Below are 20851 nucleotides of genomic sequence, written 5' to 3'. Positions count from 1 at the left end.
AAAGGGATGAGGCAGTCAACCCAAAAAGGTCCACAACATGTATAAAGGCCTTTTCCCAGGCATTAATACTTCTCAACCCTACCACTGTGGCCACCAGAGGCAAAGCCACAGGCCCCATCAAGGAAATACACACACTTTAATCAGTATTTATTTAACACCTTAAGCATTATAAAGCACCTTTACATCAAAGGAGCAGCTCTAGAAATTAGAGAGGATAAGAAGACTAAGACCCTATACCAGTTGCAAAAAACAGAAAAATCAACTTAAAATGCTTAAAATGCTTAGAATTATCTCGCCTTAAAAAAGAGGTCCAAGAGTAGAATGCCTCCAAAATATTTCAAGTCAGCAGCTCAGGACCTGGTCTTTTCCATATTTTCACTCAGTCATACACATGGACACAAGACGGCTGCTACAGTTTCAGTCATGTGAAGACTTAGCATCATCCACCAGAAGAGAAGGAACCATTTCTTTCCTGTGCGTGTCTTAAGACTGAAGAAATTTGTCTTCAGTAACAACAAATTTCCCTTCAATAACCAGCAAACTTCCCTTCCCAGAATTAGATTACATGCCTATGCTTGAATCGTTCATTGATCAACACCATCACTGACTTAGACCAATCAGGATCCAACTCTACGTCATGTAATGGAAACAGGACCATGGAGAAAATGGGGGTCTGCTAGATTGGAAGAAAGGAAACAACCGACAGTGGCTACTACAGACCCGTTCTGTAAAGGGGTGCAGTCAGAGAAAATAGTCAAAAATATTCAGGCTCTAAGTGGCATTTTTCCAAGTCCTTTTGTCTCTTACTCAACTCTCTGACCTGCCAGTCAGTCTTACTAACCCTGGCTGCAGACCTTTCCACTGGGACTTGGTTTTTGTCTCCCTGTCTGCCCCCTTTTTGATTTATACTAATTAGTAACAGAGTTGGCTCCCTGCCTGGTGTTCTCACTGCTAAATCAAGATTTTGAACACATGAAACTTCATGGTGACAGAGCTCCCTAATAAACATAGACTATTATAGACAACAGCCCCCTGTAATAAGGCAGCTTGAGAAACTGCCTGTGAAAGAGGCCAAGCTTAGAAAATTAAAAACTGGAAAACACTATTGCCCAGATTATAAAATTTGTGCCTTAAAAAGTACTTCATGCATTTCTATTTTGTGCACTGAGCAGAAATGTGTAACGAGAAATAAAAGGTACTCGAAAAAGCACAAGTCCAATTTTATTTGTAATACATCTTTCCTCTGCCAAATTCCCTAGGCCTCTCTAATAACTTCCAGTCTAAATACAAAAGAAGCTCAGTTTTCTATTTTCAAGTACATCTGTAGTTTTGTTAAATTTAGATCTAAAGTGCAGTTCTTCTTTACACCAAAAACACCTATAATTTAATATTCCCTTGGCATGTAATGGTTACTTAAAGAAAAAAAAGCACATTTCTTCCTTTGTCTTCCATCACCAACCCTGCATGTTTGTGCCTGATTTGTATTTCCCCCTCATACTCCCGTCCACCCCTTTGACCACATGTTCATGACAGATAGAGAATATCCAGGTGGCCTGGTACTTGGAAACTTGTCAGATGTTATTCAAGGCAATAAAGAATACATCACACGAGTCTTTAGTATATTGTTACAGGGAAGCCCTGTTTAGAATTCACTAATTGAGAATTTGTGATAATTTGAGAAAGGGCTGGCTAAAATTGACCTTTGCACTATCTGTGAAAAAAAGAGTTCACTGAAGCTCTGAATAGTGTAAACAAGATTGGAAGGGGAATAATTATCTACTTAAAAGAACCAGTTGTTTTGAAAAGCTTTAGAAGTATCCTTTTACATACAGAGTAATTATGATTTAAACAATGGCTAGCCTGTTTCTTGGGTTTCTTTGAAATGTCAATTAAAAATTACTCTCGTCTATTCACCAAGGTAAAACCCAGCCCTGTGTACCAGCAACAGTTGGTTAGCTTGCTTCCACTTACCCTATTTGGAAATAATAAACCTGAAGTTCTTTTATAGTAATATAAATTAATTCAGACTTTTCACTCATCTAGACTGTTGGTTCATCCTATAGTCTGACTGTGGTTTTAACTAATTACCAGCATTCAAGAATTAGGAATTCATGGAGTGACTTCTTTCACTAATTTAGTGCTATAGCTGACTGACGGGGACAATCTATGAAGAAAACTACCCTAGAGCAGAGGCTTTTTTTATCTCACCAGTAGTAAGAAACACATTTTGCATTGCAATTCAGCATGAACGCACTGAAACAAAAACAATACTTACCCTTATTATGTGCAATGCACTGCTATTTTCTATTTATCTTTACCACTGCACTAAATTGATTTCACAATCTAGTAATGAGTCACCATTTTGAAAATCCTCCACTAGAGTATGTTGGGAGAGTATTCCTTCATAAGAGAAAGGGGCGGTGCTGGGGGGAGACCGATAGTTGCCATCTGGTTTTCTTCATGATGCGTGGCTTGATGCAGTGCCTGCAGGAGCCAACCTGCAGGGATGGAGCAAGGTAATCCACTCATACAAGCCTTCTCACTGTCCCTGCTTACCCTTTCAGAAACTGGATCCTCTTCCCATTCTCTCAAACACTTGGCTATTAACTTCACTGGTAGTTACTACAGCCTCTTGTTTCTCCATATTCAGTGCAAACACCTTCCTGCCCTCACCAACCTTTCCAGACAAGTTTTCATTTCCCCCTTTTCTTTAGTGTTCTCAGACCACCCTGGTGTTTGCTTGACTTACTCTCAAGCCCGCCCCTGCAGATGAAGCAAGCTGAGGCTTCACGTGTGAACCTGCTCCTCCTCACTTCTGACTGCTCCCATAGCTGTAGGGTTTCTAACTCTTGGCTTCATTTTCCATTAACAGTCTTCCTCTGGTCTCTGGGCTGGTTTGGTATTTGGTTTCCCAAGTTTTTCTAATTGCTATCCATATCTCCATATGTGGATAATGGATCATCATCATAGTAAAAACAAAATATCTGTGTCAGACAACACCTAAGCTCCAGCTTCCCCACACTTATCTGCTGAATGAACTTGGGCAAGTTATTTAATTTCCTAAGCCTCAATTTCATCATTCATAAAACTGGGAAAAGTCCTGTCTCACAGGCTTGTGAAGGGTAAATAATCCTTATAAAATGTTTGCTTCTGGGCCTAGCATATGACAAGCACTCCTTAAATGTTACCTTTTTTTAAAAAAATCTGTGTAATCATTGTTGCTGCTATTATTGGGTTAGATTTAACTTGTTGGCTCATTGCTCCTCCCTCCAAAACCATATCTCTTAGTCCACGAGAGCGGATTCCTAAACTGGTTCAGAGTTTGAAACTGTCTCCCCTAGGTGCATGGTTCCCGGCTCCCCCATTCCCCAACCCCTCTAAAGACTACCTACACATATCCTCTCATACCTTGTGCATCCATCTCAGGTGGACCATTACCTGCACCCAGGAGTTTTCTTGCATCCCAGTTTCTGATAAGAATTCTGATACTTGATGTAGGTGGATATTGCCACAGAAGTCCGTTGTGATATTTAACCACATGATGGATTATAGATAGGAGACAAGTCCAAGATTCCCATGACTCACCTCAAGTAAGCCACCCAAATAGGTTATAGTCTTCTACCATATAAAGCAGAAAAGGCTAGCCTTATCCCATTCTGAAAGGAGAAATTGAGAGCTGTCAGGGGTCCCACCCTGACAGCTAACACCAGGCTCTCCATAAAAACAATATACCTGCCATGGCTAGGGTCTGAAGCCCTGGTTTCATAAAAGATCACCCACCTTACCAGTTCTGTACCTCACTCAATTCAGTCCCAACACATCTGACCAAGGCTCTGCTCCTCATTCTACATCCTTACCTTACCCCTTTGATTTCATGCAATTCCCTCCTTGGTTTTGGATATCCTCCCCATTATGTTCTTCCCTGTTTCTGTACTCACAGATTACCCTAATTAAGCCTCCCCATATTTAAGAGTCCCTGCATTAACTCAACACAGATTTCTTCTTCAAATAGGCAAACATCTTCCATCCCCAATTCTGGTCTGTTCTAGCCCAATGGACCAGAAAAGGTAGCAGTCTTCAATATAAATGACTCTTTGGGTAATAACATTAATGGTTTATATCTAGACCCGCAAGCAAAATCTTTAGGGCATGGGCCCTAAATGGGCTTTATATACTCCAGAAAAACATGTTCTTAAACCTTATCCATTCGTGTGGATGTAAATCCATTCTAAATAGAACCTTTTGATGAAACTGCTTCAGTTAAGGTGTGACTCACCTAATTCAGAATGAGTCTTAATCCTATAACTGGAGTCCTTTATAAACAGAATGAATACAGAGAGAAAGAGAAAGTCATGGAAGCAAGAAGCTAAAAGCTACAAAACCCAGAAGAGAAGGGAGACCAGCAGATGCCATGTAAGTTCCTTGATCAGCAGTAGAGGAGCCAAGGATCACCAGGAGTCAGTCTTTGGGAAGAAAAAATTGCCTTGTATTTTGAGCTTGTTTTCTTTGGTTCTATTGACAGGAAAATTTAAACAGCTTGAGCATATCAAACTAGAAATACCAGAATCACTCACCAAGTTTTGGATATTGGCCCCTACCCTACTTTCTCTACCTCTGCTATTCCCAGCCCCTCCCTCTTGCATTCATGAATCCATTTATTGATTCAACTGTTATTACTTATCTGCCATGTTGTCTGGCACTGTGCTAGGCCACAGAGAAAGATGACAAATGAGATGCTACCTTTAAGGGTGGATAAATATAGAGGTCAGAAAGAGATTTGCGGGAAGCAGATTTGGCTCAAATGATAGAGCGTTCACCTATCAGATGGGAGGTCTAGGGTTCAAACCCAGAGCCTCCACTATCAGTGTGGTGAGCTGGCGCACGCACAATGCTGATACACACAAGGGGTGCCATGCCACGCAGGGGTGACCCTGCGTAGGGGAGCCCCACGTGCAAAGAGTGCGCCCCGGAAGGAGAGCCACCCTGTGTGAAAAAAGTGCAGCTTGCCAAGGAGTGGTGCCGCACACATGGAGAGCTGACACAGCAAGATGATGCAACAAAAAGAGACACAGATTCCTGGTGCCACTGACAAGAATTTAAGCAGACACAGAAGAACACTCACAGCAAATGGGCACAGGGAGCAGACAACGGAGGAAGGGGAGAAAAATAAATAAAAAATAAATCTTGAAAAAAAAAGATTTGGAAAAAAAATATTCATTGAAATGCTAAGGATGGGGAAGTGGCTGTGGTTCAACCAGTTGGGCTTCCGTCTACCATATGGGAGGCCTGGGTTTGCGTCCCAGGGCCTCCTTTTGAACACAGGCTCTCCCGCACGCTGTGGAGAGCCGCCGACCCGCAAGCAACGCAGAGTGTTGCCTGGCCTGCAAGCACCACGGAGAGCTGACTCAGCAAGGTGATGCAACAAAAAGGAGACAAGCAAAAAAAACGCAGAATGCATAGTGAATAGACACAGAGAGCAGACTGCAAGCAAGCTGCAAGGGAGGGTTGGGAATAAATAAAATACAGACAGAACGCACAGCGAATGGACACAGAACACACAGCGAAAGGACACAGAAAGCAGACAGCAAGCAAAAAGCCGTGGCGGGGGGTGGGGGGGTGGGAAAATTTTAAAAATGCTAAGGATGCTGAAATAAATAAGTTTTCCGGGTACGTGGCGGCATAAGGGAGGACAACGTGAGCTCTGCCTGAGGGAACAAGGTAGAGGAGTGTGTGAGAGAGTAAAGAAAAGTCTTCATGGAAAAGGGTGATGCTTGAGCTGAATATTGAGGTTCTCATGCTTCTCACCTACTACCTCAGACCCATTCCAATCCTGAAACAATCCCACAGATAGGCTCAGAAATGTCAGCCACATCCTGGACTTTAGTGGCCTAGTCCCAGTGGTCTGGGCTCCCACACTGCCCCCCACCCCCCGCCCCCAAGTCTCTTTGCTACAATCAGTCAAGGAATCTGCAGTTATCAGGAATGAAACCTGGTTCCAAATCACAGATTTCTTGTCTCTCTCCCCACCCCTTTTATTCCCCATGAAAGGCTCAGATCTCAGTATTAGACTTTAGTCTAATCATATATAGTACCAAGTCATCTTCCAAGACTTAAGCCTTTCTCTGAACTCTAGCCCAAAAACTAGAGTTCCTACTACTTTATCTTGTCCCTACTAGCCCTCTCCTCTGGGATCTTTGTTTTAGTTTTACATCTCAGTTACGGTCCTGCCATCCACAGAATGATCTCCTCAAAGGCCACCCATTTATCTAGGCCTGCCTGAATTCCACACAGCTGGTATCCCCACTTAACTGGGACACCCAGCCCCAACTAGGCCTGGATTGTGGCTTTTGGGTAACAACCTTAGACAACCCATAGGTTAGTTGCCCCTCTGGGTCATGCTGCCTCCCCAGTTTGCTCTACTCCAGGAATCAGATATTCCAGGTTCTTGATCTCTTCCTCACCAGCCAATAGCAGATACCTGTGCAGAAATGCAGCACTGGGGGAGTCACCTGAAAATATGATACTAGAGAGGATGGATCAATTCTATTCCAACTAACTTAACCTAATTCATTCATTCAGATAATCAAAATATATGAATACTTTTAAATAGTTTTTCAACATAATGTATTTGCAAAGAGCCTCCTTGTTTGTACTATAGGCATAAACAAAATAGATACTCTCAAGGCATAAAACATGTCTTGTGCTCTTTTGAATAAAAATTACAGTGGATGCAGGTCTTTGATACTCCAATGGTGCCATAAAGAAATCTGCTGTCCTTTTTTTTTCTTTTTTTTTTTTTTTTGACAAAGAACTGTCTGAAATTTTACCTCTTGGGTTCCAAGTATATTTGCTATTAGTTAAGAGGCTTTATTGTAAAAGCCTCCTCACCTAGAGATCTGGTGATTTTTTATATTGTATCTATCTCTTTCATTTGGCTTCAATTAAGGTAAGGACTTGATAAAATTCAAAATTTACTAAATTTTGTGTTAATGTCAGGTACAGAATTTTCCTCTTGAATATCTCCCTTCGCTGGGGGTGTTACTAAAGTGTTTTGAAGGAAATGGCGGGTCAACCACTCATTGGTTCTCATGGCTTTGCAGTGGAGGCAGGGCCTCTCCCTGATTTGGTAACTTCCCAGATTCTTCTGCTTCTGAGCTATTTTTCTCCTTTTAATATTAGCTGGTGATGGGTGATGTTCACTTTCACTCTCCTTCCATGAGGAAGCTCCTGAATGCGATTCTTCACTGTCATACTCAGTAGTATCACTGTCATGCTGGATCTGATTCATCTGGCTGAAATGAGAATGGAGCCTGGCTCGTCTTCGTTCAAGATAGGCATTGACCAAAGCCGCCTCTGAGTCTGTTACAGGGGCAAGTTGGATATGCTTTGGTTTCTTCATCGTTTGTAAAGAGTCCCAGACATCACCTTTGTTTTGCCGCTTACGGGAATCATCTTTGCTTGCTAACAACCAACAAAACAAATTAACAAGTTAGGTACACTGTTGGTTACTATAACCTCATATTACTTAAGGAAACTTAAGGCACCTGTGGGTTTACTCTCAGTGGCCAGTTGCTAAGTCACTGCTTTTCTCCAGTCATCTGCAAGTGTGCTGGCTGATCTGCATTCTCCAGTATCTCCCCCATCTCCTACAGAGCAGTGAGGTCAGACAGACGCCTGACATATATCACTTGTGAAGTTTTGAGGACCCCTGATAAGAGATCAAGGGACAAGGTCTCCAAACTTTTCCAGATAAGTACCTTGTTTTCCTTTGCCCTGATTCAAGTGTGTACATGAAGGTGATCTGGGTGGCAGGAAACTAAGAACACTCTTTCTTTATGAGGTGGTGCACTGGAATTAGTTTGTATCAGATCATAAGAGCTTATTGTTCTATGAAATGGTTGTTAAACACAGACATTGTTTTAAAAAATGATACAAACTTACAATTAAATCAAATGTATTAAAAGGGTAGTAAGTACTCAAAACCCATCATTTCCTAAACATTTTATCACATTTTATTATGATTTACGCTTTTGATGTTATTCATGTCTGTTGTATATGAATGATGGAAATACTATGACATAGTGTGCTACTGTGTATCTCTTCCAACTAAATGTTTGGTGACATCATATTGGCAGCATGAAATTAGTCTTGGTAGGTATATTTACACCATGAAAATTAGCAAACACTAAAAATCAGGGCTTGATTTACGGTTTTGTTGATTTTCTAGTTTAAAGTGATGGAGAACATGTTACTAATGCAGATTACATTTGAAAGTGGCATGTCTGTAGCCACTACATTGGACAAAACAAAAACAAAAAAAGGGAATAGTCTCCCAATATTCTAAAGCTTTTATCCAATTCAGCAGAGAAGTCACTTCTATCATTGACAACTAAGTTAATTACCAATAGACATCTTCCTGTTTTACTTTCATCTTACTCCTTAACTTAAAGAAAATAACATTCATGTCGAAACTGCACTTTGTCAACTGCAGCCATATGTTGGCTAGTGATGCAAGGATTAGACAAAAATTGAGGAAAGCATTTGGTGAGAATTAATTGACTATATGGAATTTACCATAAAGAAATTGTATATTTTATTTGTAAACTGTGTGATATGCATCCGTTATATCAGTAAAATATTGATAAACATGTGTGTATACACATACATACAAATTTTGAAGAGTTGGTTGTTAAAAGCATTTACCAGCACACCACTGCTTCCAACATATTAAAAAATATGTTGTCATCTGCAGCTCATAATCCTGTAGTAACACTAACAATAAAGGGGTGAAAGAGCAAGTTATGTTAAGGAAGAATACTGAGGAATGAAGAGAACCTGAACTCTGCCTACTAATCATTCATAACCTCTGACTGTTCTGCTAAAGGAGCTAAACTGTCCTTCTGCCCCAGGGAGAAGAAAAGCAAGGAGCTCGCCCCCCCACCCCCATCCCAGGCCTCCACAGGCATAGAGAGGCCCTAAAACACTCTTGGCTGTTAACTTCTCTTCTGTGCATTCCACACTCAGTACATATTTTTCTCATCACAGACAGACTAAATATGCATTGGCTCTCACCTTTACTTGCTGAAGCACTTGTCTCACTGTCTTCGTCCTTTTTTTTCTCAGACATCTGTGTCAGAAATAAAGATTAATAATAGTGACTCTCGGTTGTTTTACATAAACATTTCCTCATTAACAAACACTATTGTCCTAAGCCCTTCAATAATGTCTGATTTTAAATACTCAGAGCAGTTCAATAAGTTTTGTTTGTTTGTTTGTTTGTATTTTAGAGGGTATCTGGGATTAAACCAGGACCTCATATATGAGAAGCAGGCACTCAACCACTGAGCTACACCTGCTCACCAGGCTCACCTGCTTACTGAGTTCCTGTTTTAGTAATCCTACTTCTGTCCAACAGCAAGACCAAATTTTGATAACAGAATCTACCAAAATGTTTTGAACCAACCAAAATAAAATCTTGAAAGAGAATAAAACCATAAGTTATAAAGTTTTCCTGGATTCATTTACATTCTGGAGCAATTTGGTTAAAAACTAATTACTTTTAAATTACCTTTTTAAAGGACATTTGAGGGAAGCGGACTTGGCCCAATGGATAGGGTGTCTGCCTACCACATGGGAGGTCTGCGGTTCAAACCCCAGGCCTCCTTGACCAATGTGGAACTAGCCCATGTGCAGTGCTGATGTGTGCAAGGAGTGCCCTGCCATGCAGAGGTGTCCCCCGCGTATGGGAGCCCCACGTACGTGCAAGGAGTGTGCCCCATAATGAGAGCCGCCCAGCACGAAAGACAGTGCAGCCTGCCCAATAATGGTGCCGCACACACGGAGAGCTTACACAACAAGATGACGCAACAAAAAAAAACACAGATTCCCAGTGCCGCTGGTAAGGATAGAAGTGGTCACAGAAGAACACACAGCGAGTGGACACAGAAAGCAGACAACCAGGGAGAGGGGAGAGAAATAAATAAAAAAGGACATTTGATCAGGTCACATTATTGATAGGTCTTTAAGATGTCTGATCTGAGACATCTACATATGCTCAAGATCTTTACCAGAATTCATATATTTAATAGCTCATAAATCCATCAGTTTCTTCCGAAAGGTAAACATAATGTATTATCTATGAATATGGCTACCAGAAGAAATGGATATCTATGAATAGTTCCAATTTCAAATATTCTGCTCCAACACTTTAAAAATATATTTGTTCCATTTTTCGGATCAGTGTTACAAATTTTACAGCTGAAAATAGTTATGTCAAAAGACACAAATATAAAGCAACTCTTTCAGAATATATAAAAAACTTTAGAAATATTCAAAACATCTTTGACACATAATTCTTCTTCTGGGACATTTTCACCAGGAAATAACCCCCAAAAGAGGGGAAGCTTTGTGAACAGAAATATTCATCATGAGGCATAATTAGGATAATACAAAATTCTAGATTAAGAAGTAGGCAGGGAAGTAGACTTGGCCCAATGGATAGGGCATCTGCCTACCACATGGGAGGTCCACAGTTCAAACCCCAGGCCTCCTTGACCCGTGTGGAGCTGACCCATGCGTGCCGAAGAATGGTGCCGCACACACGGAGAGCTGACACAACAAGATGACGGAACAAAAAGAAACACAGATTCCCGGTGCTGCTGATAAGGATGGAAGCGGGCACAGAAGAACACACAGCAAATGGACACAGAGAGCAGACAACTGGGGGGAGCAGAGAAGGGGAGAGAAATAAATAAGAAATAAATCTTTAAAAAAAAAAAGTAGGCAAAGGGTTAAGTAAATTATAGTACAATCATACAATTATATAATGTATAGTAAAAAAATAATAAAAGTATGTCATAGCATGAGGAAATAAGTATGTTACAATATTAAGTTGAAAATCAAGTTGCAAATTTGCATAGGCAGTATATCACAATTTAGCAGAAAATATGAAAAGAAAAAATACTTTAAGGAGTGTACACAAGTGTTAGCAGTGGTTGGCTTTGAGTGGTGAAAGTAACTCTTTTTCCTTCTAATTTTTCAAATTGTCTACAATGAAGGGAAAAATGAGTTCATTTGGAAAGTCAAACTTACTTTGGGTTGAAAAGTGCCCTACTTAGATATTCTTAACTGAGATTTAGATCCTTGCCCCTTCCTTTCTTAATAATTCATCTCTTGCTTTTTTGGGTTACTGCAACCATTCTCTGAAACCTTAAAACTGGAGTCCTCTTTTAAGATACTTTTTTTTTTTTTAAAATGCTTTTTGGGGTTTAAAAAATACTTTAAAATTGAATAAGCATAGAGATGATTATTTTTAAAAGATTGGAAGTTTATAAACCTAAAAGTTAAAAGTAGTTGGTCATTGCTACATACTCTGGAATGATTTTTCGTTTGTTCTTTGTATATCCCTATAATCTCTGCATATACTTTTGTAATCAAGCAGGAACGAAGTGTTTAAAACCACTTATTAGGTATATATCATTTTCACAGAAAGTTCCCACATTTGATTTGATGTCAAATCAAAATATAATCACTAAGTCCAAAGAAAGGTTTTGTATCAAGCTAAGTGGAATCATATGAAGTGTGGTTACCAAATGCTTTTATTACCTGTCTGTGTTACTCAGTGCATAAAAACAGCAGTGTAGAAAAGTGGAGAAATCTGGGCTGTGACTATCTTTCTGCTTCTAAACAATTCTTACCAAGCCATTTAACACCTCCTAAGCTCAGTCTCCACATACGCAAAAAGAGGAGTTTGGGCAATGTCATGTGGAAAAATACCTGGCACTGGCAGACTGAATAAATACTAAACAAATGCATAAACAAATACTGCATAGTATTTATAGTCTATGAAATCAAAGGGTAAATGCATCTTTAAAAGTGGTAAATCTAGAGGAAATCAGCTTGCTTCATCTTTGAGGATAATTACAACCAGATTTCCGTCACTCTTTTACCATTACTTCAAGGTTTGTAAATAAAGTCTCATAGTTTAGCAGAAAAAAATGAAGAAGTTCAAAGTAAAGAGAAAATTCCATTCTCCTTGATTAGCTCTTATATGGGTCTCAGATTTCAAACCTGGGACCCTTCAGAAAGAAGCAGTCCAGTCTATTGTAGCTGCCATAAGGGTACACAGTGAAAGATGAAACCTCTAAGGTAATTAAGGTTTACTCAGACCTGAGTAGATTTAATTCAACATTTCAAACTATCCTTTGAAACAAATAATATGGCAGGAGACCTGCGTCCATTCTCCCCCTGCCACTAACCAATTGTGTGGCACTGGATAAGTCACTCAATTTCTGTGGGCCTTCTCAATAAAACATATGATATTTTACTTGCCTACAAACAGGAGGCTAGACCACACACTCTGTTGAGATCCTTGCAGCTCAGAGCTCTGTGACTCTAAAGAGCTGATGCAAGCATGGGAGCAGAAAAATTTAGACCTTTAAGCATTCTTCATGATGAAATTGTTGTAATCAATTTCAATTTTTTCTTAATTTTCTAAAGTAACTTTTCTTGCCAGGCCAGACAAAGTCCATGTGCTTAGCTAGGAAGTCTAAGATATGTAAGCTATCACTATTCTAACTCTTCTTTTGGCAAAGTATCTACCTTAAGAAGCATTTAGACTTTACATGAAACTTCCTTGTTGAGGGGGGAGGGGGAAGAGTCTTTGATTATTAAAATGGAATCCAGATGGCATAGACATACAAATCTTCTCCTCTCCATCTAGAGTTGAAATAGCATGCAGTTTAGCTGTTCATTGCCAGTCTGGCATTGTGGCTGTAATGCTAAGTGATGGTGTTTGATTAATTATACCAGCCTGGTATTAATGGCCAGCAAGGATTCCATGTCAGCAATTTATAAGAGCTCAGTTATCCATAATAATGTTGGGGCATCACATACAGAATAAGATAGTCCTGATACAGCAGGCTATCTCATTCCTAAAACATCCCTGCTAGATTACCTGCTAGTAGATGGTCTAGAGTGGTGACTTTAGCTCTGTTTAGCCTGCATCTTATGCAGAGGGAATACTGACTCTTTCTAAAAAGCCCCAAATCCAAAGACACATGTCTTACAAATATAACATCTTTTTTATCTGTGATCAAATTATACGGCTACAAAAGGAATTTGGAGGTCCTTAGCCAGTAGAAAAGTTTATCCTAGCATTATATAGCATATGGGCAAACTGCAAACCATCTAAATGTCTCAAAACTGCATAATTTTAAAAAATTATGGTGCAACCACAAGACATAAAATTATGCCATCATACAAAGGGCTGCTGTGTGAATACAATTTGGGGAAGGGCTTACAATATAACATTAAATATATACTTAATATATACAATATAATACCAACTATGTCAAATCAAAAAGAGAGATAGAGATTAGCGTAAAGGGGAAAAGGTAGGACATACACCAAAATGTTAACAGTGGTCATCTGTGGGTAACAGAACAACAGTAATTTAAAATTTTCTTCAGCTTTTCCATATTCTTAGATTCTCTAGAATGAGGATGCATTATTTTTAAATCTGGAAAACTTAAAAAGAGTAGTTTCATCAAAGAAGAGTGAATTTATATTACGGAAACTTCCCTAGTATACAGTAAACATATTATTTAAAATGAAAAAGTATATCCTACCCAGAGAGCAGCCCGAGAGAAGAACATCAGAACCAATAGAATGACAAAATACCAAAGTAGGAAGCTCCCTATTGCCCCACAGGAGTCATCCTTCCGGCATTCATAATCTTGATTTGAAGTGGTAAAACTTATAGGTTTGGGGGGAGGGTCAACCTCCCAAAACAAGGATAAAAGATCTCCCATTGTGGCTTCTTGCTTAGAAAATAAAACATGCTAAAAGGGATGAGGATGACAGGGAAGTACTTCACTCCAAGATGTATGACAACTTCCTTGGCGACCTATTATGACATAAACTTTAGCAACTGTGGCAGGAACTGACAAATGCTTCTTAGATTTCTAAAAACTTTTGGAGGAATTTCACTTAAGTTTATAATCTCCCCACTCCAGCCTGCTTCTCATGTGGCTCATTCTGCCTTATTATTTTTTTCCTGAAATTTATTGTATATATTGTATTTCTGTGTCTCTGAAATCTAAGTGTCAGAGATATCAGTTTTTATACATACTTTATATGTATAATGCCATTATAAATTAACATACACAGTTCTAATGCCAATTATATATCAAACTTGGGTGGTAGTGGTTTTTTTAAAGCCTTGAATAGATGCACAATTTAGAGATTACATTAAAAGAGAAAATAAAGATGTCTGTTACAAATTACATGAAATGTATACAATTTTTTTCTAAGGAAAGAGACGGGGGGGGGGGGGGGGGGAAACCTGATATTCTAATTTTGACTGTACATAGGACTCTTCCATTTTAGAAAATTTTCAAGTTAGTTCATTTCTAAGACTATAACTAAACAAAACACATTGCTGTTAAGGCAATCTTAAAATGATAAAAACCTCACTTTAAAAAAAAAATTCGTTAGGTCTTTAAGAGCATAGCATACCTGAAATGTTCATTAATTTGCAATACCCCGAGGAAACTTCATTTTCTTCCATTTGACCTTAGAAGCATTTTAGGAACACTTTTGGTCATTGGGATGTGCGTGATGCAACACTCCACCAGCTTATTGTGACAGGGCGTGATGTTTCTTATAGGGACACACTTTTCCGTGTCCGGAACGGGGCGTCCCTAGGCCTCGGCATACCGGCGGTTGGACGTCGCCTCCTCCAGGAAGCCCATGGGGAAGCAGGGAATGGGCTGGACGCACCTCCTCGAGGCTCCCCGCGCCCCACCTCACCTGCCCTCCTAGTGCACCTGTAGACCTCCTCTCCAGGGCCGCCAATCTCCAGGCAGTAACCAAGGAAGTCTTTTAAGCCGGGGGCCTGGCCTAGTGGTACAACGATGTATTTGCTAAATAAAACCAAACTGAACTCTCTGTTGAAACCTCGGGATTAGAAATTCGATCAAATATGCAGGGAAACTAAAGTTTTAGTGTTTTTTTTTTCATCCTCAAAAAACACTAACAATTTTAACAAAAAAACAAGTTTATCTGGAGATTTTGGGTTTGTTATTCCTGCACCCTCATTTCACGAATATTTAAGAATTTACATAAGGTCAGAACATTTGCTTTAAAAAAACCACACGCACACAGAGGGGTAAGAAATTCTTTGTCCTTGCTGATGGTATCTGGACACATTATCACGTACTCTGTTATCCTACAGCCACCCTACTTAATAAAATCTGCGAAAAATGTGAGTCCATAAATGCTCTAAGGAAACTAAAATTATATTAATATATACAAAGTCAGCTTGTTATAGTTATTACTTTTCACTGCTGGTTCAGAACCAGGTCTGAATAGTGCTGCTCAGCTTTCTTCCCCCGAAGCTGAACAGGAGCCACAAACCAGAGAGCTGTTTCCCTAGTAACACTCCCAGCGCCCGTCCCCTACCCATGCACCACTCTCGCGAGAAGACGTAGCTCCGTCTTTCCGGTTGCCGGAGAGCGGTTTGCCTCCGCCGTAGCGCTTGCCTGGCTTTGCGCAAGTGCAGTAGAGAGTGGCGCGAGCCTGCGGCTTCCCGCCGAAGAACATGGTGCGTTTTCCCGGGTCACCTTTGTGCCTCCCGGACGTGGAGTCCACGCGGCCTCTGGGAGTTCCGCGCTAGCTGATCTGTCCTTAGCTCAGCTGAGGGAGGATATAGTCAAGCGTCCAGCCACTTGTACTGGGAGAGAGGAAGGAAGCTATGGCGGGAGCTAAAATTTGTGCTGAGGGAGCCAGGGAGGGAAGCTCACTCTATTGGGGTGTTTTGATGCGGGGCTGGATGGACGGAAGGGTACGCCAGTGACCACGGCTCCGTGTAGCTGAAAGACGTTTTACAGTTGTTAACAAGAGTTGAGGCCTAGCAAAACAAAGGAAATATTCCGATGTGAACCAAAACAACGCACGGTTTCCCCACGCTCCCTCTGATTCCCTTCACATCATGGGTACCTGCCCTTCCTAAAACTTAAGTGGATAGTTTACCAACAACACAAAACGGAAATCCCTGGTGTACACCAATCGAGTGCAGAGTTGTTTAGAATCGTAGACAGTTAATAGCTAAGTCGTGGATGTAGATTGAGGCTTAAATATGGAATATCCCCCCCACACGGTTGGTGTTTTGAGTTTATTAAATTAGCTCTTGTACTAACCCTTGTGATGTATTCCAAAAACAAAATATGGAGTAATTGCAGGCTTACTCACCAGGTCCTAGGTTACAAAATAAGACATTTTTATTTATTCGAAGCATTAAATTAGTCTCTGAAGTAACCAGTCAGTTCTCTCCTAATCACACTATGGTGCCAACACAAGCATAATAATTTTTTAAAAGGGTTCCCTTTTCTTATACTAATACTGTAAAAAGCTTTGCTAGGACATTTTAAAGATGAGGAATAGTTATATGCTATTTTTAGTTACCTTTATTTAAATCAACAGCTTTAATTTCTTAAATAGACAAGTAGTGGCTTTTGATTAATTCTTGGGCTTTTTGTCTTCAATAGATGATGCAAGGGGAGTCAAACCCTAGTACTTCCCTTATTGACAGAACCATCAGGATGAGAAAAGAAACTGAAGCCAGGAAAGTGGTCTTAGCCTGGGGACTCCTAAATGTATCTATGGCTGGAATGATATATACTGAAATGTAAGTTAATTAACCAAAAAAACAAAAGGAAATATTTAAGAAGCCAGTGACCAGTTCTACAGATTTTTGTTTGTTTTGTATGGTTTTTTATTTCTTTGTTTAGAGATACTGAAAAAGCCTTTCTAATTTTTTCAGGACTGGAAAATTGATTAGTTCATATTATAATGTGACATACTGGCCCCTCTGGTATATTGGTAAGTAAATTTTCACTGCAATTTAGATTTACTACCAAAGAAAAATTGTGTTCAAATTTAGTTCGGTGTAGTATTCTTTCCTTCATTCAACAAATACTTGAGTGTGTCAGATGTTCGAAGAACTGGGAATGTGGCAGGAAGGAAGCAAGAAAAAACCTGCCCTCATATAACAGTCTAGTAGAGGAAATAGATATTCAAATTAATAAACAATAGAATTTCAAGTAATCATGAGGTCTGTGAAGAAAAAGAAAGGTTTAGGGTAATGGAATTTGTATTGTTGCTTTCCCTGAAATGCCTTTCCTACTTCTTTACTTAGTGAATACCTTGACATATTTCAAGGCCAGTCCACTTATCTCCTCCGGTGATGCCTTCCTCAATTTCCTTCTCTCCTCTGTCTGCTTTTCCATAGCCTTGGGTATAAACAGACCTTGTGAATGCAAAAATAAATTCCATGGTCTAATATACATGTTAATCTAAAGTCTGTGATAAGGAAATAATGTGGCAAGTGGAAGAACAAGGGTTTTGGAATCTGCAGGCCTGAGTTAGAATTGTGGCTTGCCTAACCAGCCCAGTACTCTCAGTTCATCTTTAAAATGAAGGTGATAATACTTACCTTAGAAGATTGTAAGGATTAGGAGTATTACTTTGAAAGTCACTCATAATTGCCTGACACATAATAGACATTCATTAAATGACAGCTGTTAAAAGGAATAAAGAAGTAGTTTTAAATTATTGTTCATTTGCTAAAGTATGAAGGATTTTGTTTTCCCCCTATTAAGCCACCCCCCTTCTTTTTAAAAATAAATTATTATCTTCCAGAGCTTGCCCTTGCCTCTCTCTTCAGCCTGAATGCCTTATTTGACTTTTGGAGATATTTCAAATATACTGTGGCACCAACAAGTCTTGTTGTTAGCCCTGGACAGCAAACACTTTTAGGGTTGAAAACAGCTGGTAAGTGTTTTATATCTTGTAAAAGGGTAAGGGGTTGGCCAATAAATCTTCTTCAATTTAATTTTACCTTTTCATAGATTCAGAGCTGGGAGAGACTTGTAGGACAATCTGTTCAACTGTATTAAGCAGATCTCAAGTTATCTTAAGTCTGGTTATTAATATTCCTGTTTTTATAAATTGAATGGATTGCATGGCTATAACGTTCAACAACCTTATGGAAGTTTGTTCCATTGTTTAATTACAACAAAAATTAAATGACTAATTCTTGCTGCATTGAAGACAATTATTAAACTATGAAAATGATAAACAACTGATTAGTGGCCTTTGGTAATGATGCTTCAGGAAATTTAACAATGAAATCACTCTTACTTTTACTTTTCCTGAAGAAAAAGACTCAGTTCCTTAAGTCTGTTTTCATAAAAAATTTTGACTATTTATATATATGTATGCTTTTCCTTCTAGTTATACAGACTACTCCTCCACATGACCTGTCAGCAACCCAAATCCCTCCTTGTCCACCTTCACCTTCAATTCAGGGTCAGAGTGTGTTGAGTTATAGTCCATCTCGTTCGCCTAGTACCAGCCCCAAGTTCACCACCAGCTGTATGACTGGATATAGCCCTCAACTGCAAGGTCTGTCGTCAGGTGGCAGTGGATCTTATAGCCCTGGAGTCACCTATTCACCCGTCAGTATTTATAATAAGGTAATAGCTCTTTCTCTTGGACAATCAGATTATTTTAAAATTGGGAGGTGCTTTGAAAATTTATCTATGATTTGAAACTTAACCATTTTATAGGTGAGGAAACTGAAGAGCAGTAGATAATTAAATTTCTAAATCTTCTAAGAAGGAACCCAAATAGAACCCAGATTTCCTGACAGCTAGTCATAAGTTCTTTACACCAGATTTATCATTTTCAAAGAAAATGAACTGAGGTTTAACATCTAGATTTTTCAGCAGGTCTTTAAAACAAGTTGAAACTATGATAATTTTTTACTTTAGTTTCCTTTACTCATGTTTTCCCTCTTTCTTTGCTTTATATGATGCCTTTGCATGCCCTTATTGAATTTTAATGCTTTTCAACATGTTGGAATATCTTCTTTTTTTTTTATTTTTCTTTTTTGTTTTTGAAATGTCTTCTAAACTGAAAACGTACTGTCATGTAGTTTGACTCTTGAGTCTGGACACTTTCCATCAGATGAGTAGACACCTTCATTCTGCAATGAATTTCATTACTTCAGTAATGTGAGCTTTTGTTCTAATCTGTAGGCTTGATAGAAGGAGAAATGACAGATTTGAAATTGTGTCTCCTTCCTGAAGCATAAGACTATAAAAGGAACATTGAAAGGGGGGGTAACTACACTTTCAAATGCTTTCACTATTTTGTTGATTTAATATCGATCCCTAGAACTACATGTTAAAAAAGCAATGTATGGAAATAAAACCAACACACTGTCTGCCCTTACCCACTTTTTTTTTTTTAAGATTTTATTATTTATTTTATTTTCCCCCCTTCCTCTCCTCCTGTCCTGCTATTTTTGCTGTCTATGTTGTCTTCTCATTTTCTCTCTAGAATTCATGGGATTTGATCCAGGAGACCTCTGATAGGGAGAGAGGTTCCCTGTCAATTGTGCCACCTCAATTCCTAGTTTCTGCTGTGCTTCATCTTGACTCTCCCCTTGTCTGTCTTTTGATGCGTCATGATCTTGCTGTGTGACTCACTTGCGTGGGGCGCTGGCTCACCACGCAGGCATTCATGCAGGCACTGGCTTGATGCACAGGCATGCTTTCTCTTCTTTTTCACCAGGAGGCCCCAGGGATGGAACCCAGGTCCTCCCTTATGGTAGGCAGAAGCTCTATCACTTGAGCCACATCCACTTCCCTGCGCTTACCCTTTTATATAATATTTCGTTGTGGTGAAATTCTTACTACCTGTTACCCAATATTAAATCTAATTTTGGCAGGTAATAGAAGTTAGAATTTTGTGTAAGTCAACTATGAGGAAATGGGTATGGAATGATAATACATAATGCAAGGTAAATATGACTTTTTTTTTTTTTTGAGAAAATTAATATATGGTCTTTATAGAAAATTTAAAAAATAAAATAGAAGGAAAATCACTTTTAGTTCCACCACCAAAACATAATCTCTGTTTAATACTAAACAATGGACATACTATAGTTTACTCTTGAATATTTAAGTTTTTTCATGTTTAAAAAGCTACTAATCTGCATTGAATAGCTCTGTATACAGAGTTATTGATAAATTTGGGAGGATGGCTCTGCAAAAGAATTATACCAGGTTACAATATCACAGAAATATATATGAATATTAATTTTACCACATTCTTACTCATCATTGAGTTATTTTTTATAAATCACTGCTAATATGAAAAGTGAAAATCTGTAGTAGCCTAACATTTATTTCTTATAAAACCACTTAACTATATTATGTTCTCATTTTGCCCACTTGTCTTTTGAGCCTGTATTCTCTTTGATTCCCCTCTGCCCTGGTTGCTGTCTTAAATATGGGATTAAAAAATATAGAAGTTTTTAATTTTTAGTAGTCAAATCTATGTCTCATTCCCTTGTGGTTTGTTTTATTCTACGTTAGAAATTTTCTTATTTTGAGAGTTGATTTTGTTTTTCCTCTGGCTTAAGATGAATTTTTTTTTTTTCCCACTAAAGTTGATAACCAGTTGTCCCAGTACCACATATTAAATAATGTTTCCCTTTTCTTCACTTACTTGTTATTCCTCCTTCATATTATATATATTCTTATGTATCATAAGATCTTTTTCTTGGCCATTTTTTTCTTGATCCTTCTCTTTTAATGCTGTATATAGCAGTTTTGCTGTAGATTACCATTGTTAAAGAGTTAAAAAATGATCAGACACTATTGTTTGTTTAAAAAATGGGTAAATGGTAGCGTATAGTCTGTCTGTATAAAAGAAATGACACCTACTACGAAAATATTAAGTAAAATGTTTATTTTTAAAGAAACAATCTTTCCTCACTTTA

At 38.9% G+C, this 20851-nt stretch overlaps 2 protein-coding genes across 3 annotated transcripts in view; one reads left to right on the top strand and one right to left on the bottom strand.

The window, feature by feature from the left end:
- Positions 1 to 6607: 6607 nt before the first annotated feature.
- On the bottom strand, positions 6608 to 13873 carry SSMEM1 (serine rich single-pass membrane protein 1). The gene is made up of 3 exons (XM_058297355.2): positions 13629 to 13873; positions 9073 to 9127; positions 6608 to 7461 (listed from the first exon to the last, which is right to left on the bottom strand). Exons 1-3 carry the CDS (start codon positions 13809 to 13811, stop codon positions 6965 to 6967), a joined length of 735 nt encoding a protein of 244 aa, XP_058153338.1. The 5' UTR covers positions 13812 to 13873; the 3' UTR covers positions 6608 to 6964.
- Positions 13874 to 14749: 876 nt separating this feature from the next.
- Positions 14750 to 20851, top strand: part of TMEM209 (transmembrane protein 209) — a 54492-nt gene continuing 48390 nt past the window's right edge. Inside the window, exons 1-5 of one of the 2 annotated variants that reach the window (XM_058297354.2) lie at positions 14750 to 14907; positions 16548 to 16687; positions 16823 to 16881; positions 17701 to 17832; positions 18295 to 18536. In XM_058297354.2, the coding sequence (XP_058153337.1) occupies positions 16548 to 16687; positions 16823 to 16881; positions 17701 to 17832; positions 18295 to 18536 (573 nt within the window). In that variant the 5' untranslated portion in view covers positions 14750 to 14907. Of the gene's footprint in view, positions 14908 to 15479; positions 15605 to 16547; positions 16688 to 16822; positions 16882 to 17700; positions 17833 to 18294; positions 18537 to 20851 lie in introns of those variants that run through there. The other variant, XM_004463248.3, reaches the window with a different exon arrangement.

This window comes from Dasypus novemcinctus, chromosome 5 (genome assembly GCF_030445035.2).
Source record: "Dasypus novemcinctus isolate mDasNov1 chromosome 5, mDasNov1.1.hap2, whole genome shotgun sequence".
Classification (NCBI taxonomy): Eukaryota; Metazoa; Chordata; class Mammalia; order Cingulata; family Dasypodidae; genus Dasypus; species Dasypus novemcinctus.
The sequence above is the reverse complement of the archived record's forward strand: the minus strand, read 5'-3'. Positions and strand labels throughout refer to the sequence as shown.